At 39.1% G+C, this 24985-nt stretch overlaps 2 protein-coding genes and 1 long non-coding RNA gene across 4 annotated transcripts; 1 reads left to right on the forward strand and 2 right to left on the reverse strand.

Annotated features, from left to right (window-relative positions):
* Positions 1-3329: 3329 nt before the first annotated feature.
* LOC112192776 lies at positions 3330-4912 on the reverse strand. The gene is made up of 4 exons (XR_002933600.2): positions 4338-4912; positions 4120-4235; positions 3795-3923; positions 3330-3698 (listed from the first exon to the last, which is right to left on the reverse strand). It is a non-coding gene; the product is annotated as an uncharacterized LOC112192776 (long non-coding RNA).
* A 5895-nt stretch (positions 4913-10807) lies between these two features.
* LOC112192778 (non-functional NADPH-dependent codeinone reductase 2) lies at positions 10808-12233 on the forward strand. Its single transcript, XM_024332647.2, has 3 exons — positions 10808-11176; positions 11253-11496; positions 11624-12233. Exons 1-3 carry the CDS (start codon positions 10851-10853, stop codon positions 12026-12028), a joined length of 975 nt encoding a protein of 324 aa, XP_024188415.1. The 5' UTR covers positions 10808-10850; the 3' UTR covers positions 12029-12233.
* Positions 12234-12441: 208 nt separating this feature from the next.
* On the reverse strand, positions 12442-17674 carry LOC112192777 (methionine--tRNA ligase, chloroplastic/mitochondrial). Of its 2 annotated transcripts, none has more exons than XM_024332645.2 (11): positions 17039-17674; positions 16793-16942; positions 16420-16587; positions 16068-16192; positions 15742-15835; positions 14909-15007; positions 13864-14044; positions 13646-13761; positions 13279-13458; positions 12895-13023; positions 12442-12798 (listed from the first exon to the last, which is right to left on the reverse strand). In XM_024332645.2, the coding sequence occupies exons 1-11, from the start codon at positions 17468-17470 to the stop codon at positions 12634-12636; spliced, it is 1839 nt and encodes a 612-aa protein (XP_024188413.1). In that variant the 5' UTR covers positions 17471-17674; the 3' UTR covers positions 12442-12633. The 2 variants fall into 2 exon arrangements, with proteins under 2 accessions (XP_024188413.1, XP_024188414.1); XM_024332646.2 differs by having other exon boundaries at positions 13303-13458; positions 17039-17669.
* Between the last annotated feature and the right edge of the window lie 7311 nt (positions 17675-24985).

Raw genomic sequence — 24985 nt, forward strand, 5'->3', positions numbered from 1 at the left:
TTCCCAAACAAAAGGAATTCCCAATTCCTAACACATTGTCTCCCGAAAAGTCAAGCCTCAAGCAATAGAATGAAACCCATCAATCCCTATTGCATAAATCACCCCTCTACCCACATGAATATACATATTTCACGTAAATATATATATACACACGTGGTCATTCCCTCAGGAATGCCACTAATACCAACAATAGTTTGCAGTTAACTAAATAACTCTCAAAAACAATATGGTAAACCCATTCGTGAATGAACATCGTGAGATTACTCATCTCGAAACTCCCGTTGCGTCTTCAATACAGAACAAGACAGCCACACCACAAAACAACCATCCAAGGATACCTCGTCAAGTACCTAATCACATACGGTTTCAACTTACCAACAATCCACAAATGATTTAAGTCCGAAACCCTTGTTTTGAACTAAAATCCCCAAAGTGACGCCAATTAAGGCGAAACCACATCCGAGACCACCCAATGTCTCCGGAATACTTCTATGATCGATATGCCAAAACCACAAGTCTATCGGATGGTCGAATCCTCACGGATCGAAACATCGAACGGTCCGAAACAGTAAAAACCCTAACGTGTTCATACGATCTCCAAAAATTTCAAACAATATATCAAAATGCTCATATCGATGAGTAGATCGAACTCAGGGACAGAAACTATCCCTGAGGTGGCCGAAAACTACAGGAAAACACTAACACAGTGGCGCGCCGCAGCCAGCCCAAAGTCAGAATTTGACAAAACTCCCAACACCAAAGTTCTTCATCTCAACTCCAATTTAAACTTTCATAACTACACCAAAGTCCAATTATGAACCAATTGATTGAATTTTACCTTAAAATAAAACAGCTCGATGGAAACCCTAGAATTTCAAAGCTTCGATTCGTCCTCCACAAGTGAAATCACTCCAAGCCACTTTGGGAGAAGCATCTACGTCTTCCGAGCTCCAGAAGCCCACAAGAATCGCCGGCAAAGGTGGCCGGAATCGCCAACTCTGATCAAGGCGATTTCGTCCCCGAAGCTGCCTCTTCCAGTCGATGTAGCTCCCTCCACAGCTCGAATCTCTCTTCAATCCTTCCACAGACCTCTAGAGGGGATTGAGGCAACGAGAACCCACTTTGAATCGCATCCAAAGGTGGCTGGACGAGGGAGAACGACGCCGGAGAAGTGGAGAGGTGAAATCGGGCTCGGGGAGAGAGAAAACAGAGCTGGGTTTCCGTTTCTGGAAATCTGGCCTTATTTGCAATTTCCGGAAATTTTCGTCCTTTTATACCAAAATGGAAAGTTTTTCCAAAGCCCATAACTTCTTCATACGAACTCCGACTCTTGCGTTCCGCATGTCCACGAACTCGTATCGACGCGTTCTACAACTTTCATGAAGGAAGTTTTCGGAGAATCCCAACGAATAAAAAGTCAACCCTTGCACCCCTCCCTAAATGACGCTTCCTGAATAATTATTCGCCCAAAACACTTCCGCTCCATCCACGAGCCACGAAACCGTCCGATACCCACAATTTAAATTCCGAAAAATCATCGGAAAATAAATACGAATTTTCCGGGGCATCACAATCATGGGCCAGGCCTACCCTAAATTTTAGGACTTAGGGTCGGGCCGGGCCAAGCCTAGTCAAAGTCAACAAAATTTAGGGCCAAGTAGGGTTAAGCCGGGGCTTAAATATGTTAACCCTTACCTGCCCGAAAGGCCCAAGCCACTAGGGCTGAAAGGGCCGGCCTTCCGAATAGGGCCAAAATGGGCCTAAAAGGGCCTTAATTTATTTAACAAAAAGAAATATATTACTTTTATTTTTTATCTCAAAATGTGGCTCAATGGTTATATAGGTAATAGTCCGTAATACAAGACTCATTATTTTTTGTTAATCATATTTAAAATAAATATATATATTGGAATTAACTTATAAGTTATAACATTTATAAATATTAGTTAAGATGGTTATATTCAATTAACTATCTCTCTAAATATCCCAAAATTAATTGTTGTTTAACAAAGGAAACAAAAATTAAACAAAATAAAGCTTAGAAAATCAATTACAAAAAATAGATAAGTTGTATGTTATAGACTAAAGAGAAACATATTTAAAAAATAGAAAAAATAAAAAATTATTAGGGCTTAAAGGGTCGGGCCGGGCTTCATTTGCTTGACCCTTACCCTACCCTATTTGAGAAATGGTAGGGCCGGGTAGCTTCGGCCCTACGGGTCGGGCGGGCTTAGGGCCGAAGGGCTAAATGATGAGGCCTAGATGGCAATGAGAATAGCAATTGGGTCAACTAGAATGGGACAATGAAAAACTGGGTTTTCTGGAAGGGTTTTTGTTTTCCGGTTTGTGGGTTACCTATCTACTTTGGAGATTCATAAAAACAAAAAATAATGAGTTTTTGTTATGTGCTGTGAATATGTGATGAAGGCACCTTTTGTTTTTCTATAATGAAAGGGTTGTTGATGCCCTTTGTTATTTCTTCAATTACCAAGCTTGTTAATAGTTCTCTGGCAATGGATCAAACCACTGGACATTGATTAATCTTCACTCCCAAAAGCAGAGAGAGACTGTGCACTTTAGAGTTTAGAGAAAGAGTCTCCCGAATACTTTTAGTAAAAAGAAAATTAAAAATGAGTGAAACTAGAGGGGAAAAGCAATATGAGCCATTAGATTTGATTTTATACATGTGGCATGTTGTGGTTCAAAGCTTAGGAAGATCAGGCAAAAATAGAGGTTAGGAGAGGATCCTCTCCCTCACCTGATAGTTACTGCCCCAAAACAGAGAGTTACTAGCTCGTACATCAAGCTACTAAATACAAAAGTCACTGACCCTGAAATGCAAATGCTACTGCTCCAAATAAAAAGCTACTATCTCGAATCTAAAGTATTCGAGCTTAATTCAAAACTTCAAATACCCCCATCTTCTGTTACAGATATAGACATGTAGAACAATTTTCACGCCACAACTTCTTTGGTTTTAAGTTTCTTTTTTTTGGTAAATCAATGGATGTGACAAATATAACATTAGTGTCCGGTCTAAATTAGTGTAATTCGAGAATTAATTTGTGACCAAATTTTAATTAGGAAAAGAGAGTTTCTACCCTATATTAAAATAAAATATTTTATTTAAAATATAAAAAAAAGGGAGTTTCCATCCCTCATAATTATTTGAGATCAGTAACAGTAAACAATCGAATTGTATGCTATTCCAATGCCTGTGCCGCACTGAACTATGGCTGGCATCGCCCCGGAAGAAGCTTTGACGTCTCGAAAGCAAAGAAGCTACAAGACTCGTTCTTTTTCTATCGGAAAGGAGATAATAGACTTGGTTTCCGCAAATACTAGTTTCCCTAGAAAAGACATAATTACTTGCGGGAAAGCATATTGTCAAGAATATGATAGAATCATTACACAAAATGGATTTAATCTTAACAGCAGAACAAGGTGCTGAGTAATTTGTTGATCCGATATAGTTTTTTGGGGAAAACCAAAAATGAAACGACAGGCAGAGAGGGATTCGAGGAATGAATCTTTAAGCTTCAACCACCTCTTGAGACTCCGGTAACTTGTTCCTTTTGCACCTTTTTGGGTGCTTCGACCCTATTTTCTCCTTCTGTTTGGCTTTCAATCCTTGCAAATATTGGTTGAGGTTGAGCCATGACCTGACCACCTTTAAGCCCACCCCACCTGGTGTCACTCTGCGATGTAAAACTGCATGTTAGTTTATCAAACAAGTAGCTAGATAGTTCAGGCATAACAAAAATACATTCATGCAACAAGCGTTTGAGAGGTACCCAGGTAGCAGCATCAAACTGATCCTTTGAGTAGCCAAGCTGTCGATATATTCTCCAACTTAAACTTGGTGTGACAGGGGATAATGCAATAGCTATAACCCTCATTGCTTCTAGTATTATCACAAGGTCCTGCTCCAAAACCAAAAGTATGAAAATGTTGTGATGACTAGGATAAAAGGTTGCAACCAGTTAAACACAGGAATAACAATACTTGCAAGAAGGCTTCCATGGCCTGCAAACCTGAGCCACCTTCTACATTTAGAAATTCCACTAGTTTGTACACTTGGAAATCATGATGGTGTTCAAAGTTTGATGAAAATATTACCAACTTCTCCACAGTGTCCTTGAATGTAGTTCCTTCAGCTGCGATACTTGAATCAATTACCAAAGTAGATTGGCAGTTCTTCTTAAGAAGCCCCAGAGTGCGGTTAAGCAGATTTCCTGTAGAATATAGTAAAAATAAAGTTGTCAAAAAATAATAACAGTGAAGAAATTGCCTATCATGAACCCAAAAGGACCATTAATGAGGTTGCGGTGATATACCGATTGAATTGGCAAGATGAGCATTGACAATATTGATGAAACGATCTTCTGAATAATCCCCATCACCACCAAATTCCACCTCCCTAACGAAGAAGTACCTGACCGCATCAGACCCGAATTTTTGAACCAAATCATTTGGTTCAATATATTGTATTCCCTAGTGACCTCCAAATCATTTCGTCGTCGATCAAGACCTTCCGGTCACTGTTCCACGCGACCTGCGACGCCACTGTTCCACGAACCTCACCGGTTTCCGGTCATCTCCTCACCACATCGCCATCACTGCTGCACTCAGCAAGCAATGGAGAAGAAAACCCAAAAGTTTCATCGCCCACCGATGCCGTACTTGTCGTCGCCAGAATCTGGGATTTGCAAGGGTCGATTTGTCGTCTCCGGCCACCTCCGAGACCAAAAATGGAATCAGAACCTCATTATTCATCAAAACCCCTTGCTTCCGACCACTGTCGCTAAACCGCCGTGAGCGCCACCACCGATTTAGTTGTACCGTCCGATTTGTGGGTTTCAGCGTTTTGGAGAGCAGGAGGTCGTCAGGTTCAGTACGATTGGTATTGAAGCCTGGGTTCTATGCTCTTTTAATGTTGTAGATGAGTTGAGCGAAATATTGAATTGTTGTTGATTATGATTTGTTGTTGAATAGAATGAAATTGAGAAATTGCCTTCGGTGAATTTCCTTGACGTTGTCAAATGGTGAATGAGGAGGACAGTTGCTCAAGGATTTAGATTTCGTTATTGTCGACTCTAATTATCGTTCCAAATATTATGATTGAAAGCATGCATGTTTGTCGTTGACAAAGAAAGTGTAAATCTGCCAAGTCCGCCATGAGATTTTGGTAATGGCAAGGAATAAGTATGATGAGAGAGTTTTGATTTCAGGTATTTAATGTGACATTCTGTTATCGAAATTGGAGTGTCATATTAGAAGGTAAATTCTTTAAGGGCCCGTTTGGATATAGGGATTTGGGAGTGTGGATTTGGATTTGAAACCCCCAAATCCAAATCTGCTTGTTTTGGCTGTCTTCTTTAGTGAGTATTTGGATTTCTTCAAAATCACCCCACAGATTTCAGATAGCAAATTTTGATGATTTCAAATAACTAGGGGACCCTAGTTATTTCAAATCATCAGGTCTTGGATTCCTTGAAAGAACATATCGTGCTCTCTCTTTCTTCTTTTCTCCTCTTTCTCTCACATCCTTCGATCTACTCTCTCTCTCTCTCTCCCCACGCCTCCGTAGCTTATTCTACATCGCCGCCGACTCCATCCCGATCTACTCTCTCTCTCTCTCTCTGCGTTTCGGCTTAGCCTCTATATCTTCTTTTGCGTCGCCGACTACTCATTGACGCCGGCAATGGTGGTTGAGCTCTCCGCCGCCGACTTCATCCCCTCCAAGTCAAGTTTCAGATTGCTCTGAAGCCTTTGATGGTTGATTTGGTTGAGATGGATGTTGTTCTAATATTACAAAATCTAAATCTTCAATTTTAAATCTCTATATATCTTTTTTAATCCAAACAACAAAATTTAGAATACACATATTTCAATTCTGTAGATTTTAAATACATAAGATTTGAAATTCAAATCCAAATCAAAATTCTGTTTCCAAACAGGGCCTTAAGGAATTGTTAATGAGGAATTTGGGTATTAAACATTGTTTTTTTTTTTTTTGAAAAAGAGCCAGTGGGCGAATATATATTCATCAAAAGCAAGAATAGGCCGTTACATACCCTTCTGCTTCCATCTAAACAGGCAAGAAGATAATGGTAGTACCCACAGTGGTACATAGAAATAAACCTACTCATTGTACAATCAAATACCTAGACATAGCGGGATCCCCCTTTGGTACTACGCCGGAGGCGCTAGAAAGATCCGGCATTCCCAACCTAACTCATAACCAGTAAAGCTAGTCGCCTAGAGACCTCAATTGGTGTACAACTAGAGACACTGAGAATTAAGTCGACAAGACTAAGACCAAATACTAAAACCTAGATGCACAAAGGTGCGTAAATTGTCCCTGAAAACGGAACCTTATTGTAATTAGATAAACTAAAAAACATAGGATGGGCCTAGGGCAATAACACCCCAGCCCAAATAGAGAGCAGTCCCAAGAGAATGGACCTAGCTCAAGGCCCAGCAGCCAAAGGATGACCCGAGCCTACCACTTCCTCCCACCTCCAGCCGTCGACTACACTGCCCGACCCACGACTACAGCGACCTCCCCCATCCGGAACCGCGCAGAAACACCGCCCAGACACCGCCACCACGTTCCGATCAAAATCCCCATAGCCACGTCGCCCCAGCGATCATCCCGGACCACCAAAGCCCCGCCGCCCCACCAATCTGCCGGAAAACCACCATGGCCACGCTGTCACAGGTCCAGGAGATTCCTTGCCGAAGATGCCCACCGCCATAGGTCATGGAAGCCATCGACAAGCACAACCTGCACAATCCAAAAACCCAGGCTCCATCATCACTCATTCCGCACAAAGCCTCGAGCCACACCGCACTCATGAGACTACCGGCATAGCTTTCAAGTACCCGTCCGACAGCCACCCAATAATGGCGTGGCGAAACCAACGCTGATCCCGAGCGCCGCCGGACAAGAAGAAAATCGTAAAACTGAGGGGCAGCGGCCAAGTTTTTGGAGAGAGAGGTTTTAGGGTTTCTTTTCCCCCATTTTTTAGTCGACTAAGTTTGGGTATTAAACATTGTTGAGAAGCAATTGATTTGGATAACTAATTGGAACTTGTCTTGATCGTCAATTTGAAATATTGGACAAGTCGATCTCCATAATGGTTCAACTCCAAGGTTTTTATTATTTAAAGGGATAATTATTATTAGCAAGGTACTGATCGAAGTTTAATTATTTTATTAAGGACTCGAGCATGATTACTTGACATAGAACAAAGATTCAATATTGAGAAATGATTGGATGGAGGAATTTTCCGAGCTATGGACTTGGGACAGATAAGTTTGACGGTTGTTGCAATCGATTCACTGTGAGTGAACATTTATTTTAAATTAATTGTGCATGTAGTATATTATTATTTTCCAGTTGAGATTTAATTTATGATTTGAATTATTGAGTTTTATGATTTTATGAGCTTTGATTTCTTGAGATTTACTTATGCTCTATGAATTTCGAGATTACTAGTGGATTTCCTTCCCGAGGATTTTTAGTAGATTTTTGAGCTATTTATTAATGAGTTATTGAGTTGAGAAGTGATTTTCGGGAAGTGGTTGATTAAGAAAATATTCTGAGAATTATTGATTTTGAATATTTAAGATATCAAGAATTCTTTATGCTATGTTTTTCGAATATTGATTTTTATGTTGATATGCGAGTATGAATTATTTATCAAAATATTTTTGAGTTATGCTTTCGGTGATTTATGGATGATTTCTTGAATTAGTATCAGGTTTCTTTTCGAAAGCAATTATTTTAAAGAGATTGATTCCAGTTAATTGAGGAGGTAAATAAGTCAACGCATGCATGCATTACCTGGTCAGCAGTTCCCTCTAAGTAATAGTCTGGTCGGCAGTCTCCTCCAGACAATATTCTGGTCGGTAGTCCCCTCCAGATCACATGAGGTAGTTAGTCAGCAGTCCCCTCTAACTATCTATGGTTAGCAAGGTTCGAAAAATCGCTAGGCGTTAGTCGAGCGGTGGATTAGGGAGGAGCGCCTAGGCGCCTAGACGGTTTTGTATTGTTTAATTTTTATTTTTATTTTTATTTTTATAGCTTTTATTTATGTAATTGAAAATATATAAACTTATAAAGAGTAATAAACTAAATATTTATCCTCCTAAAAAAAATAAACTAAATATTTATTTAACTAACTATTTATTTAATTAAATAGAGGTGGTAGAACTGAAGTTGCATAATTAACAAAAAGAAGCAGTATTCAATTATGCTTCATTGCTTCTTGTTGCCCTGCACACGTGCCCATCTTATCCTTCTTCTCGCTGCCGACTAAAAATAGCCACGAATTATACTCTCTCCCTTCTCTCTCTCTCTCTCTCTCTCTCTCTCTCTCTCTCTCTCTCTCTCTCTCTCTCTCTCTCTCTCCCTCTCTCTCTCCTTTGCGAAACCAGTAGCGACCATCTCCACCTTCTCTCTTCATTGATCTTTTCATTATTCGATCAATAACCACTCCTAAAGAACCTGAAACCATAACGAAGAGTGTTTACCGGAGATCAATTTTCGATTTGGTTTCGGAGTTCAGCCACTCGCAGAGAGAAAGAGAGAGCAAGAGCTACTAAGCGACAAAGAGAGATAGCGACAGCAACTGAGCTAGAGAGAGAGAGAGGAGAGACTGAGAAGAGACCAGCGATGGAGAAGATTCATGAGCACGAAGGAGAGACTGAGCTATAGCAGCGTTTTGGGACGAAGTGACGAACTGATTTAGCGAATTAAAAAAAAAAAAAGGAAACGCCCAGCTGCCTAAGCACCTGCCTAGACCGCCTAGGCGCCCGCCTAAAACCCAAACGCCCAGAAGCTCCGATTATGCATTCCTCGAGGGAGAGGTGCCGCCCAGCGCCTAGTCGGCCTGGGCGGTCGAGTTTTAGAACACTGATGGTTAGTCGGCAGTCTCTTCTAACCATCACCTCCTCATCCGGTCGGCAGTGCCCTCCGATGCGTCCCTGGTCGGCAGTCCCCTCCAGGTGGCATGAGATGACTAGTCAGCAGTTCCCTCTAGTCATCGCCTGTTTTTGAGACGTGAATATTTTAACGAGAATTACGAGACTATGAGATTTTAAAAAGATTTCGAGACGTTTTTTTTTTTTTTCAGATGATTTACAATACGTATTTGTGATTTCAGTAAAGAGAGATTAAGAGTATTTTCAAGATTTTACTGCATGCTTGGTTTTTAAGAGAATAATTTGGGAAAGCATTAAATCTTACAATTGTTTTCTTTCGAGATTAGTTATTTTCGTCAACTCACTCTAACGTTTTAAATGCTTTTCCCCTGGGCCCTTCGGTTTCAAATGCCCAGCTTGCAGGCATGACTAGTTGAGGTCGAGCATACGTCGAATTAATTGAGGCATAGTCGTCACTACTTCCGCATTGTAGGATTTATCGATCCTTTACCCTTTTTATTTTATATCCTTGTGTATTAGATTGCTCTGATAACCTAGTGGATATATATATATATATATATTGTTGATTGTAGATTTATGTAGTGTGAACTGGGAGATGATGTAATTCGGGGAGCAGGATGGCTCCAGTATAAGACCTTATGGAACTAGACATCAGCATTTTCACTTGAGCTGACATTGTGAGGAGTATTAGAGTTCAGTTTGTAACATCAGAGTATTAAATAAAACTTGTAATCGAAAATAGTTTTATTAATGCAATCTGTTTTGAATTTGAATTCAAATAGTATGGTTATTTAGAATAATCCATCAGATAAAGACAAGGAAGTTATAAGAAAGTTCCTTGATGGAAGGAACTGCCTTAACTGCTTTTCCGATATAAAGTGGATTAGAACGCTTTCATTGATCCCTGCTAGAGCACCACACCTCAATCAATTGTCCCATTAACAATCTGAGATCAAGGGTGAATCTAGGAGAAGAACAATGGATGGAGGCAATCGACTTTGTCAGTTTCCTATACTCCTTTCAATTTGCTGGATTTAAACTCACATTGTTTCACTGCAATATATATGGATCTAGTTAGTATTTCTATAATCCCTTTATCTTTGATTTCAATTTATATTGCTTGCTGCGATATATATATATATATATATGTACTTACTGTTTCATAGGATTGCAATATCTCATGCATCCTAACTTAGGATCAGAGCAACATATCAATCCTATATTTGTCATAGTTAATCTTTTGTTCATGTTAATTTGCAGACATTAGGATAGACAGAGGGTTTCAATCCTAAATTAGGATGCGACTACAACAGCAATCCTAATCTGCAATCTTCAGTATATGTGTTTACATGTGCTTATTCTGAGATAGTTTATAGTACTCATTTCTATAAATTCTAACATCCAGGAAAATAAAGGTGGATTGTTTTAGAAGTGTATTGTTTTTCCATCCGTTTTTGGGTAGTCTATTTTTAGGGGAAGTTCCGCCAAATTTTGGTAGAATTTCTTCTAAGATGGGCTCTCGCAGGGCCACTTCGAATTTCAGGGTGAAATCTGGAGTGGGTCCTGTCATTTCTCTCTTACAAATATAACAGCACAAAGTGATTTTCTTCACTACTTCCTCAATCCTCATGTAAGACCATTGACTCTAGACCTCTGAAGCGTTTGCACATAGGATTTTCAGACTTCTGTTACGCACATACGTGGTTAGACCAATTTGTGAAATTTTTTGTTACAATCGTCATGCATGACTACAATTTGGGGCTTGTAAAGCACGTAAATTGAATAAGCAAAAACAAAGATGGTGGAAAAGACTCTTTTGACTCGCACAAGATGAATATAAAAGCAACTTTGATCGACCAGACCTTACCAAATAACCAACATTAATTATCAGTCGAGTTATGATGGCAGCAACCAAAATCCCAGAGGTGGTGTTAGGCTCCTCCAGTGGCCAAAGGACCATGCCTGTGCTCGGCTTTGGCACAGCAACTGACTGCTTGGACCCGAATGCTTTGAAGACTGCGGTTCTTGAAGCCATAAAGCTGGGTTACAGACACTTCGACACGGCTTCCATATACACCTCAGAGCAGACTCTAGGTGAAGCCGTGGCCGAAGCTATTAGCCTCGGTCTTATTGCCTCTAGAGACCAAGTGTTCATCACTTCAAAGCTGTGGTGTAATGATGCTCATCCAGACTTGGTCATTCCTGCTCTAAAGAAATCACTTCAGTAAGTCACACAATTAGTAGCATTCGTAAGTTTAGTAAATTTGTGGAGTTATTAGTTTATAACCATGTGTTTGCAGGAATCTTCAAATGGAGTACCTTGATCTGTATCTGATTCACTGGCCCATAAGTGGTAAGCCAGGGAAATTAGTGTACCCGCTAACCGAAGAGGACCTTGTGCCATTGGACTTGAAGGGCGTGTGGGCAGCCATGGAGGAGTCACAGAGAGTTGGCCTCACCAAATCCATAGGAGTCAGCAATTTCTCTTCCAAAAAGACTGAAAATCTGCTCTCTTTTGCTACTATTCCTCCTTCTGTCAATCAAGTAACTATCAACTCCATCTGTGTATATTATGTTCTTTTAAATAATTGTGCGCCTATGTGTATTTATTTTTAACAATAAGGATTATCGAGCGATATTAGTTCCTCAGCGGCAGTCTGTGTACGTGTAGGTGGAGATGAGCCCATTTTGGCAACAAAAGAAGCTGAGAGACTTCTGCAAGGCTAATGGTGTAGTTGTGACAGCCTACTCCCCATTGGGTGGCAGTGGGACAAGTTGGGGAAGCAGTCATGTTCTGGAGAGCAAAGTGCTTCAGGAAATCGCCGAGGCTCGGGGGAAGACTATTGCTCAGGTTTGTATTAGGTGGGTGTACCAAACAGGGACAACAGTTGCAGTTAAGAGCTACAACAAGGAGAGGTTGAAGCAGAATGTGCAGGTGTTTGACTGGGAACTATCAGAAGAGGACCTAGACAAGATCAATCAGATCCCACAGCACAAGACGATGCTTAGAGAAGAGTATGTTTCGGCGCATGGACCGTACAAGTCCCTTGAAGAATTCTGGGATGGAGAGCTTTAAGTACTCCGTTATCTGAGTTCTGTGAGATAGCGAGTGACTATCCATGCTTGTTTATTTTCTTTGCTTTTGTTGTATGTGGAATTGTGGATTGTAGTGTCACTACAATGTACAACTAGTCTTTCGTGAGTAGAACTCACAACCTCCCACTTACAAAGATGAGGCTATGCCACCAAATTTTAATTAGAAAAAGAGAGTTTCTATCCTATATTTAAAAAAAAAAAAAATTTCCAACCCGCATAATTATTTGAGATCAGTAAGACAGTAACAGTAAACAATCAAATTGTATGCTATTCCAATGCCTGTGCTGCACTAAAATATGGCTGGCATCGCCCCGGAAGAAGCTTTGACATCTCAAAAGCAAAGAAGCTACAAGACTCATTCTTTTTCTATCGGAAAGGAGATAATAGACTTGGTTTCCGCAAATACTAGTTTCCTCAGAAAAGACATAATTACTTACGGGAAAGCATATTGTCAAGAATATGATACAATCATTACACAAAATGGATTTAATCTTTAACAGCAGAACAAGGTGCTGACTGCTGAGTAATTTGTTGATCCGATATAGTTTTTTGGGGAAAACCAAAAATGAAACGAAGGGCAGAAATTTAAGCTTCAACCACCTGTTGAGACTGTGGTAACTTGTTCTTTTTCACCTTTTTGGGTGCTTCGACCCTATTTTCTTCTTCTGTTTGGCTTTCAATCCTTGCAAAGATCGGTTGAGGTTGAGCCATGACCTGACCACCTTTAAGCCCACCCCACCTGGTGTCACTCTGCGATGTAAAACTGCTTGTTAGTTTATCAAACAAGTAGCTAGATAGTTCAGGCATAACAAAAATACATTCATGCAACAAGCAGTTGAGAGGTACCCAGGTAGCAGCATAAAACTGATCCTTTGAGTAGCCAAGCTGTCGATATATTCTCCAACTTAAACTTGGTGTGACAGGGGATAATGCAATAGCTATAACCCTCATTGCTTCTAGTATTATCACAAGGTCCTGCTCCAAAACCAAAAAGAATTTTAGAAAAGGCAATTATGTATTGCCCCTCAGATACAAATGTTCAACACGCTGATATATGATCAGCAACTGGCCTACATTCTCAGAGAAGCATCACTATTTTATGTTGTTTGACTTGAAACATGATTTACCTAGACACCTCCTTTTGCAGCGAAATGAAAGTTATGTACAACTATGCTAGTGATTGAAGGAAATACGAACACATACAAACCCACAAAACAGATAAACCCACACATTTATGACATGCAAAATGACCACCTTTGCAGCAGCTTCACTTGCAGCACCCCCTTGCTTAAAGAGAGACCATGGTGCACGCCCATCCATGTATGAATTTCCAGCATTGCTGATCTCAAGAACAGCCTCACAAGCTGATGATAGTGAGAGGTTTTCATAATCAACCCGAGCTTTTTCAACCTATAGAAGTATGAAAATGTTGTGATGACTAGGATAAAAGGTTGCAACCAGTTAAACACAGGAATAACAATACTTGCAAGAAGGCTTCCATGGCCTGCAAACCTGAGCCACCTTCTACATTTAGTAATTCCACTAGTTTGTACACTAGGAAATCATGATGGTGTTCAAAGTTTGATGAAAATATTACCAACTTCTCCACAGTGTCCTTGAATGTAGTTCCTTCAGCTGCGATACTTGAATCAATTACCAAAGTAGATTGGCAGTTCTTCTTAAGAAGCCCCAGAGTGCGGTTAAGCAGATTTCCTGTAGAATATAGTAAAAATAAAGTTGTCAAAAAATAATAACAGTGAAGAAATTGCCTATCATGAACCCAAAAGGACCATTAATGAGGTTGCGGTGATATACCGATTGAATTGGCAAGATGAGCATTGACAATATTGATGAAACGATCTTCTGAATAATCCCCATCACCACCAAATTCCACCTCCCTGACGAAGAAGTACCTGACCGCATCAGACCCAAATTTTTGAACCAAATCATTTGGTTCAATTGTATTCCCTAGTGACTTCCCCATCTTCATACCATCCTATAATTTTAAAAATAAAAAGCATTGCTGCATGACATGAAATTATATACATGAGATGAAAATTCAAAATTCCTGCTCACTTGCACTACTGTTATTGTTTCAAGTTGGATGAGCATCTATAATATCACCTTCCAGAGAGATGATTTCAGTAATGCCCTGGTTTTGACTCTAGATCATATCAACTTAAGAACTAAAGGACTAACAGCTAATTCAGAAGCCTATCCTACTGCATTAGGGTTAAGACTCTTAACCATCCATACAAAGAAGACTTCGAGACAACTTTTATTTTATAACACTCTAAGAAAACCATTGCAAAATGAGTTAATTCAGTATAACTGCAGCTTTTGAAGAACTCATAGTCATCTATCAATTATTGACAGATGGCAGAAGGCTGTCTCCAATCTACTGAGACAGAGACTCAGTTAATGAAACAGTCTGAATATCATGCTCTACTGATCAGAGTGCATGTAGTTGAGGCTGACAAGTTATACTCAAGAGGACCGGACACACGAGTTTGATCATATTTAATGCCTCCAATAAGTCAAATGACACTCCATCACTCAAATTCTATTCACAATTAATTTCTAGCAAGACCATTCAATGAACCTGTGGCATCTCTGATATTGGATTCACAGACATGTTACACATCTAGATGAATACAGCAATGATTGAGCATATTTAAACTAAAAAGAATCCACTTTACAGTTCAGAAACTATGCCATGTCCTAGGCTTCAAACAGTTAAAATTGGGAGGACTGGAAATTAACCTATGATTCCAATACCAATAGCTCGATGAGAAATTGTATTATACATGAGTTACAGGTGTAGCTACTTTCAGAAGTAAAATATACTGAGTTTAGATACCTTTGTCAAAAACCCATGGCCAAACACCATCTTGGGAAGGCCCAGTCCAGCAGACATTAGCATAGCTGGCCAGTATACTGCATGGAAACGTAAAATATCCTACAGAATAACAAAACACCATCATATACATAGAACATGTACACATACTCATACATATGCAAATTTCCAAGTGAAATTTTGTAAATAAATATGAAAGGGAGAAATAAAAACACAGAAAAAGAACAATCTACTTCTATAGATGCTTTTGACAAAAGTCCCGAACATATTCCTAGCTTAAACAATTTAGAAGCAGGGAACTGCAAATGAACATGTTATTTTGAATACAATGTTAGGTTATCTGGTCCTCTGCCAAGGAATATATAGATCATGTTGAACAAATTGTTTGACCTTAAACAAAAATGAGATTCTGACTAAATCAAATGGTACAAAATTTAACAGTTTGTGCATATGCAAGTATAGAACTACTGTTTGTCCCTGTGCACAAAAAGAGGGGGTTGAATCTCATGAAATCCATCCTGGGAGTTTTACCAAGCAGATAAGTTCTGCCTTTCTTAATGTTTTAATCTCCAAAATGCCAATGCAGTACCAGACTCCGGAGATCAATTAGCCTGACAAGTGCCAGATCACTAGGTGGCAATATGAATATCCTTAAGTCTACAGTGAAAGATAAAGCACATCTAAATTACCATTGGTGGTCAACAATAAGGTTTCCAGAGGAGGGTTATTGAAGAGAGCGCAACTCAAATATGGTCATTGGTTGCCTTGCTAATAGCAATCAGGATTCAGGATACTTGTGAAAATGTCCGTAAAAAAAGTCACGGGTAGCATCATACCTTGCCAATCAAGTGTAGCGAGGCAGGCCATCCTGATGAAACAGCTCTTTCTAAACTAGGTTGTTCCATATCCTCTGAAAGTGCTGATATATAACTGCACAAGAGATTTTGAACATGTAAAATGAATAACAAATTTCCAATAAGGATAAGTAATGATAGATATACTGATAGGTCACCATTACTTTTCTCAGTTATTAATCTATGTCAGCCATATGTTTGGAATAATATATGACCTAATGGCACTAATTTTAACAAGAACTCAGAAGTTAACAAGCATAGAGTCAATTAGTTATAGGCGAAGGGAAGCGAAGGAGAGGGAATTTTACCCCAATAAAGCATCAAACCAAACATATATGGTTTGCTTGCTATCATTAGGAACTGGGATGCCCCAATCCACTAATGCTCGAGAAATGGAAAAGTCTCTTAGGCCGCTTTTAATCCAACTTTGCACCTTGAGGAAAAGGAACAGCATACTTTAGGTCTTAAGAGCAAGAAAAAAAGCTATAAGGCTTTACAGAGATAAAAGAAAGTTCTTATTGTTGTGCAATGTATAGATCTTGTTATCAGCAATTTCAATTGTTTTCTCAATGAAGCTCTTTAATGTAATGACATCTATCTCAACATGTACAAAAAAAAAGTTTTATACTTGAGCAAACCAATGTTCTTTGGTTCTCTGACCTCATTAAGACGGTATGAAGGCTGCACAAAATTCGGATTTTTGGCCAAAGTTTCTTCCAGCGGCTTCTGATACTTGGACAATGCAAAGAAGAAATTATCCTCTTTCCGTGCAACACATGGCTTTAGATGCGTGGGGCAACAGTTATTCTCAAGCAGTTCTTTCTCATCCTGCAGAATATATAGAGCTAATGATCAGCGACCAGTTTCTAAGTAGCCATTATGAACCGATTCTTGAAAAAGTAACTCTCTAGAAATGCATCTAACTGAAAAGAACACTAGAGGTTTTCGCTGAACAAGCAATCATGTAAACTTGCTAAAGTAACAGAAGACAATCATCTAAACCCAAGAAAGATTCAATAGGAATAGTTGGTACCTTATACTCTTCACAGTTGATACAATAAAGTCCCTGATAGTCAGCCCTATAAATGTCTCCATTGTCACGGACCCTAGAGTAAAACTCCTTCACAATCGCTTCATGCTTGGGATCAGTTGTCCGAATAAACTTGTCATAACCTATATCCAACTGTAAATAATAAAAACCCACAAATCCCAAGTCAAAAACTTGAACACAAATTTCACCAAAGCAGTAAAATTTCCAAGGTGGGTTGAAAGCAATTACATCTTTCCAGAGAGTGACGTAAGACTGTGAAATGAGGTCGCAGTGTTGTGCAGGGGTGGAGTCATTAGCTGCGGCAGCGGCAGCAATCTTTTCACCGTGTTCATCAGTCCCGGTAATGAAAATGACTCTCTTGCCCAGCAGCCTCTGGAAGCGAGCAATGGCGTCGGCGGCGATGGTGGTGTAGGCACTGCCCATGTGGGGAGGGGCGTTCACGTAATAAAGAGGAGTTGTGAGGACAAAAGGGTCATTGGCGGCGGCGGATGTTTCGTCGGGAGTAGTGGCGGAGGCGCGGGTGCAAAAGGTGGGTGGCGTTTTTCTTGAAAGACGAAAGTGGAGGTGGGTGGTGAGACGGGTGGTGGTTTTGGAGTTGAGGGGATTTATGGGGTTTAAGAAAAAGCAGTTTATTCTAGCCCCTGCTGCTGCTGCCGCCATTTTTTTTTGGTTTGGAAATTGGAAGGGTTGGTTTTATTGAGTTGAGGTGAGTGGGTTCATCCCCAAAGATTTGGTTTTTGAAGTTGCTGCTGGTGGATAAGACTTGGGAGTTTGGAGGTAAAAAGAGTTCAGAGAAGCCCCACGAAGTGATAACTACACCTGGGTGTGGTGTGATACTCGGCTATGGCAAAGACGTTCTTTGTTTTCTTTTCATTTGGTCCACTGACTTTTTTTTTTTTTTTTTCATCTCCTTTGCCGGATTTTTTGCTATTTTCAGATGGGTGCCCGGTGCCGGGGTCATAAACTCATAATACACGCATTTTTAATAGGGATAATGGCCACTTACCCATAGAATACCAAATACAACCCCATACACTCCACCAACTTATTTTCAACCCCACTCACACAAAAGTTTTCTCTTTTCCTCTCAACTATTCCTTTCACTTATCAGTTTATCCCATAAGTAACCCTCTCTCTTCAATTCCTGTTTTTATTTTATTTCTCTATTATTTTACTTTTTTATGAAACGTGGTGGGCCCATCTCGAAGTTATTGATCTAAATCATAATTGCAACTAAATTTCACCCTCTGAATTCAAAGGTAGACAATTAAAATTACTATTCATAATTTCGATCGTAGATAGACTCGAGTTAAATGTTATCTGCAAGAATACTAGCAAAGAATTGAGAAAAGAAAGAGAAAAGTTGAGAAAATTGAAAAGCTTCAGAGAAAGTCTCAAAAGAGAAACTCTCGATTACTGGGATATCATTTTTAGACTTCAAACAAGAATCTATAAAATAGAAGAGGATATTGAAAATCTCTTATATATACTCAAAGAGGAACAAAAACCTCTTGATTATCTGAGCATTGGTTAGATCCGCAAATCACTGGTATCAGAGCTTATAAAATAGCTCAAAAGGGGAATCCCCAATGGGGACAATGTCTGATTTAATAATAGAGAGACTGAATTCTCTATTAAAATCTTCTGATGAAAAATATCAGATCCTACTGAAGGAACTATCTAGATGTTATGATCATCTAGAAAAATTACCTGCTATAATCTACCAATTAGAAAAATTGAAAAACAAAATATATTATATCAAGAAACTTCCAAAAACGGAAGAAGAAAAGCTAACAAGTGTTAGTAGAAAAATCAATGAACAGCAAAAAACGCTGGATTCTATGAAAAATATACTGAAGGACAAGAAAGTGCCTACAGTAAAACCAAAGAAAGCTAATAGATTTAAACCATTAGAAAAACCTGAGAAGAATCCTGTTCCAAACATGATTTTTCTTGGACCATCTACTAGTCAAACTAGTATTCGGTATGAAGACCCGAAAGAAAAAAGAGATGTCAAAATAATGAGTATCTTCGGGAAAAAGAAAGGAGTACAACTCCTCAATGCTGAAGAATTCAAATTCAACGAAATTGAACAGGAGGTAAAAAATGCCTCAATTCCAAAATTAGATTTCAAGCAAATCTATAAAAGGGGAAAGTTTGATGTGTTGGATAGCCACCACTTCAAATTATTGGAATTTACAACCCCCTCAACAACAGGAGAGACAGATCTTCTGATGATCACTCCTGAAGAAGTTACCCGAGCAAGAACAAAAAATTATCAATTTATGCATATTGGAGCAGTCCAAGTAGGCATAAAAATCTTAGCTCGAGAAGGCATAAACTGTTCAGTCCTATGTGTCTTATTAGACAATAGACTAACAGATTTTCAAGCTAGTCTGTTGGGAACCCTTGAGGCATCTCTATGCAATCAAGTAGCTTATTTCAATTGCTTCCCAAATTTCTCAACCAGCTTGAAAGATGCAGCTCACTGTCTAAGACTGAGAGTCAAGACATATGGCATATCCATGAAAAAAGATATGCAAGAACTGGCAATAGTATATATAATATACTATAAACTGATGAGTACCACAGTAGAACCAAAGACAAGAATATCAAATATTCCAGGTCTTACTACTAGGTTCCTCACCAGCCAGAAGAATCATTCACAATAGATTCACAAGGTTACTTGGAATGAAGTAACTTTTCCTATTGAATGGAAATTGTCTGGACCGAAAAAACCAGCAGAAAATGCCAAAGCGGCAATATATGAAAGCAGAAAGACTCGAGATATCAGTCTAAAATTTGACGATCACAGAAAAAGTGACGTCTGTCCTGAGAATATCAGGATAAACAACAACTTTCTTAGAAGAAGTTACAGCACTAGAGAAGCTAGTGTTAGTGGTACCAAATACTCTGAAGAACCATCAGAGTCCATCACTGAAGAAGATTTAGAAGCTGATCTGAACAGACCAGTCAATATGCTTAGAGCACAAAAGCTCTATGATCTATATGATTAAGCAGAAAGCTGCGAAAATCCTGAACGATTAGAGAAACTAATCGAATAAATGAAAAGGTTCAAACTAGGAAAGGAAAGAAAACTCCTTCCCTATCAGGATATTGAAATGGAAGATGGAGAAGGCTCCAATTCCAAAACAGTCATCACAAGAGAGAAAGGAAAAGTAAAACTTCCTTTTCAGAAAGCCCCTACGGGCAAAAATGGAGAAAGAAATTCTCAAAGATTTGTCCCAGAGGACAATATACCTAGAATACCAATTTCTACCCATAGAATTTGGCTAAATCTAGACAAAACTCTTGACCAATGGGTTGATAGCCTGATGATGGCTTCTGCTCTAACCCTTGGAAAATTTGAAGCACCAGATCTTCAGGTGTACTATGGAACTACTCTCACCGGAGTAGCAAAGAAATATTATTTCTCTTTCAAAGAAACTGCCAGAGGGAAAGACTGGCTTGAAGAGATAAAAAATTCAAAATCTCCTTATGATTTTGCAGTACCCCTGTACGATCAGTTCTGTGGAGATCTCTCAAATCTGAGTGAAAAGGCTAAAGAAACGGCCAAATCAAATATCTATGCTCTCAAAATCTGTAACATCAGATATTTTGAAGAATACTTGAATGAATTTCAAGAATATTACTGTACGATTGGTGAACTAGAAAATACTGATCTAGTCAACCTATTGCACAGGAAACTCCTTAAACCATGGAGAACAGCTGTGCGAGAAAGCATAGCCGAAAAACCAATTGAACGATTTTCAGTTGGAGGAATTGCCGACAGAATTAGGCAATTACTGAAAGAACAATGCAAAGCCAATCTTAGAGCTAAGATGGCCAAGAAACAACTCAAAGGAGTTGAAAATTTCTGCTATGGAATACTGGATATGCCAACCAACTGGGAATGTCATGAATCCAAGTTCCACAGAAAGAAGAAAGAAAAATATTACTCTAAAAAATTCAGAAAGAATAATAAGAAAAAGGATTGGAAATTCAAAAAAAGTTCCAATTACAAGAAACAACAGGATGAAGATCCTAAAAAGAAATTCTTTAAGAAAAAGAAGAATACTCATCAGCATAAACAACCAAGCAAGAAAGCTTGTAGATGTTGGTTATGCAAACCTGAAGAGCACTATGCCAATGAATGCCCGGAAAAGGGAAAAAGATCTACGAAATCTTTCTTTGAAGAATATGAGCTAATAGTAGAAACAGCAAACATGAAAGTCTATGAAATAGCCTATTCTGATAATGAAGAAGACGACAGGTCAGTTTACTCTGCCTGGTCTGAAGAAGAAGAATCATCTGAGTCTGAAATAGATTATGAAGTACAGTACTTAGAATCTAGACAGATGAATGTCCTACATGTCAAAAACTGGGAAGAAAGTAAGACGGAAGCAATAACGTCCTTTTATCAGGTGAACCCTGGTACGTTCGTTTGTGACTACTGCTTATGTCACGAAAAGAATGGACTTCCTATGTTCTGTGAAAGGTTGAAAAAGACTTATCACAAAGAATGCTTCATAGCTGAAGCAAGAAGAAAAACCAAGAATGGCTTGGTCAGCCAATTGGTAGAACAAGAATATGAAGAATATTTCTCTGATCAAAAAGAGAAAAAGGTAGAAGCCCTGTTCCAAGAAATCATGGAACAACCATCTTCCTCAAAAATAAAGGAAGAAATTATCGATGAAGAAAAAATCGATGAAAATTTTGAACTGGTTGAAACACCATAAATTGTTCCAGAAGAATGTAAATCATTCATTCCAAAAGAACAAGCTCAAGAAAATGAGCTTCTACAATCGAAGGTCGTCTCTACTAGTAGATATAGCAACTACATAGAGATTGGACTCAAATTCCCTAATCATAAAAAATATCATCTACATGCATTTGTAGACAATGGATCAGGATTCACAGTTGCAAAGAGATTTGCAATTCTAGAAGAACTCTGGAAAGAAGATAAGAAAAGAACAGCTACTGGTGTTACCTTTGATGGAAGCCATCTCACCATGAATAAAGTAGCAAAAAATGTTCACATCACCATTGGTGGAGGAACATTTATCATCCATAATGTTTGGCAATCTGAAGGCCAGGGATCAGATTTCTTGTTGGGAAATGATTTTATTCTCCAACAGAGATTTATCCAGGATGAAGAAGCGATAGGCTTCAGAAAATGAGAACGGGTGTACTGGGCAGACAGGCTTACCCAGGCCAAAAGCGTAGTAGGTCCAAACTTTACTACACAATATCAGAGATCGCAACAGAATAATGGTGATCTTACCCCCTACAAACCCAAATTTGAAACCATTCTCCAAATCAAATAACAAGAAGAATTACTTGTTGAAGAATCTTTTGAAGAAGAAGAAGAGGAAACTAGTGAAGAAGAAGAAGCTAGTTTCATCCATGAGCATAACCTCAAGCACTTCCAAAACAAGCTTGAATCTCAGAAAATACCTACTCTTGAAAAAATCAAGAATCTACTTGAACAGAATATCGATGTAGTCCCCTAGAAGTTTTGGGAAAAAGACCCAGTAGTCTGTGAATTAAGATTACATGATATGAATGCTATCTGTTATGTTAAAGCCATTCCTCAATACAAAGAGGAAGATCAGAAAGAATTTAGAAAAGATATTGAAGATCTCCTGAACAAGAGATTAATTCAACCTTCCACTAGCCCTCATCATGCTCCAGCATTCTACGTGAGAAATCATGCAGAAAACCTTAGAGGAAAAGCTAGAATGGTGATTGACTACAGAGATGTCAACAAGAAGACTGTCAAAGACGGTTATCAAATTGCTCAAGTAAGAGTACTGATCAACCAGCTCAGAGGAGCTAAAGTCTTTTCAAAATTCGATGCAAAGTCGGGCTTTTGGCAAGTCAAGATGCATCTTAAGAGTGTACCTCTCACTGCATTTGGAACACCACAAGGACATTGCGAATGGTTAGTAATGCCTTTTGGTCTAAAGCAAGCTCCCTCAATCTTCCAAAGAAAGATGGACAACATCTTCAAACATGTTGCGGAGTTTTGCATCGTCTACATTGATGACATCCTCGTCTTCTCCAAAAACAAAGAAGAACACATGAAACACCTCCATGAGGTTGTAAAGCTGATAGTTCAGCATGGAATTATCCTAGATGAAAAGAAAATCTTCTTTATCCTCGATGAAGTTGATTTCCTAGGAATAAACATCAAGAATGGAGTCATAAAACTCCAACCTCATATCCTTGAGAAGATCTGGAAATTCCCAGATAAAATTCCTGATGCCAAGAGTCTAGAGAGATTCTTAGGAGTTATAAATTATGGGAGAAATTTCATTCCCAAAATCTCAGGACTAACAGCAATGTTATCTCCTAAGACAAGTTCCAAGAGAAAATGGAACTTCACTGCAGATGATGAAAAAATTGTGAAGCAGATAAAAAATCTCTGCAAAAACCTCCCTCCTCTACAACAACTAGAGGAAAATGATGAAATTATCCTCTAGACAGATACGAGTGATAATTACTGGTCTGGTGTTGTTCTGGCAAAAACCCCTGGAACTAACATTGAAAAGATCTGTAAATTTTGTAGTGGCAAGTTCAGCCCTGCAGAACTGAATTATCCCACAGGGGAAAAGGAAATTTTGGCTGTCAAGAAAAAAACTTTAAATTCTCCAGCCTTTCTTGGAAAACCTTTACTATCCGCACCGATTGTGCCAGAGTAAAGAATTTCAAAAATTTTAAACTTGATAAAGCTGTTGATAGAGGAAGATTAGCTAACTGGCAATTGTTTCTTAACCAATATGATTATATTGTTGAATTAATTACAGGAAACAAGAACTATCTTCCGGACTCCTTAACCAGAGAACTGGCAATGTTCAGCCAAAGAGATGACGACGAAGGTCGTAATCCCAGAAGCAGAAGAACTGGGAAAGAACATGAAACTAATGAGGAACCTAAAGAAAAAAATCCTTAAAAGGTACCTGCTAAGTCCGAAAGGCTTGGCCTCAACTGATCAATCCCAGGGTAAAGGATTGGCTAGCCCGTCTCAAACTGCAGACGGTAAAGGCTCATCAAGACCGTTGACAGCTACTGCTTTGCCAAAAAGCATACCAACTCCAACTGGAGTTATAAATGTTTTTAATTATGAATTAAGAACCTTTGATGCTCCTGTGTTCAGAACTGGCAGGAGACTAGCTTATCACCAGAAGGCAATTCTGGATAACCTTTTATTTGCCTTTCAAGAAAGAAGCAGTGGTCTGATGTTCCCAGCTCTCTTTGCACTTGCTGAAGAACTCTATGAAAATGCAAGACCACAGTTTGAACAAAACCGAACACAGCAAAGTGCTGTTAGAAGTGAAAAAATTCACTATTTGGAAGACCCAGAAAGTGTTAGAATTCCTATCATAGCTCTGAAAGAGTCAGATTGGTTCGAATTCCATAATTTGATAGGAAAGCATAATTCTGAGGCAGGTATTCCTCCAACTCTCTTCATTATCGCTGGACCTTATGTTGGAAGATACTTAGTCAATGTTCAGAGTGAACATCCTCAAGAACACAAGCTCTGGCTTGTTGAAAATGGTTTTGTCCATAATCTGTGGACTAAAACAAATGATGATCTTAAGGGACTACCCCCTATCATTGTCAACACAGTCAAGAATATCAGAAGAAATGACTGTATGCTAAGACTGAAGTTCAGATCCACCCCACTAGAATGGATTCAGAAAACAAACGGTGAAGTTGAATGCATTTCTCCATATCATTATGTGAGGATCATTCAAAGAAGGTATCTTCAGCCCGCCTGTGTTGCTTACAATGGTCAGCCAAACTCAATCATCCCATGGATGAAGGCCATGTCACTAGAATATATCAAAAAGATCATCTCTGAAGACACCAAGAACACTTTCCTAGCAGCAGGAGAAAAAACAATAATCACTGCATACGACCATCCTGATGTAGTCAGCAATGACCTATTCCTATCTCTCACCAGGAAAGAGATAGATTCGACACTGGCATGCTTACAGTGGGTTGAAAGGCGTGAAACTGACAACCACTACAAGATGTATGTTGATACAGATATCGAAGACAATACAACAACTGCTAGAATGGCCCAGGCAGATAACGACTCGTTTGTCCTTGGTCACAATTCAGAAACAGACGAGAACATGTGAAGCAGCAGGTGTAGAAAGCACCGAA

The sequence above is a fragment of the Rosa chinensis genome, chromosome 3 (genome assembly GCF_002994745.2).
Source record: "Rosa chinensis cultivar Old Blush chromosome 3, RchiOBHm-V2, whole genome shotgun sequence".
Lineage (NCBI taxonomy): Eukaryota > Viridiplantae > Streptophyta > Magnoliopsida > Rosales > Rosaceae > Rosa > Rosa chinensis.

Coding starts and splice junctions, on each gene's coding strand:
- LOC112192778 (XM_024332647.2), top strand. CDS start 10,851: ATGATGGCAGCAACCAAAATCCCAGAGGTGGTGTTAGGCTCCTCCAGT. Junction 11,177..11,252: donor GCTCTAAAGAAATCACTTCA/GTAAGTCACACA, acceptor ATGTGTTTGCAG/GAATCTTCAAATGGAGTACC. Junction 11,497..11,623: donor TTCCTCCTTCTGTCAATCAA/GTAACTATCAAC, acceptor GTGTACGTGTAG/GTGGAGATGAGCCCATTTTG.
- LOC112192777 (XM_024332645.2), bottom strand. CDS start 17,470: ATGGCGGCAGCAGCAGCAGGGGCTAGAATAAACTGCTTTTTCTTAAAC. Junction 16,943..17,038: donor ACGTCACTCTCTGGAAAGAT/GTAATTGCTTTC, acceptor TATTATTTACAG/TTGGATATAGGTTATGACAA. Junction 15,008..15,741: donor CGCTACACTTGATTGGCAAG/GTATGATGCTAC, acceptor GTTATTCTGTAG/GATATTTTACGTTTCCATGC.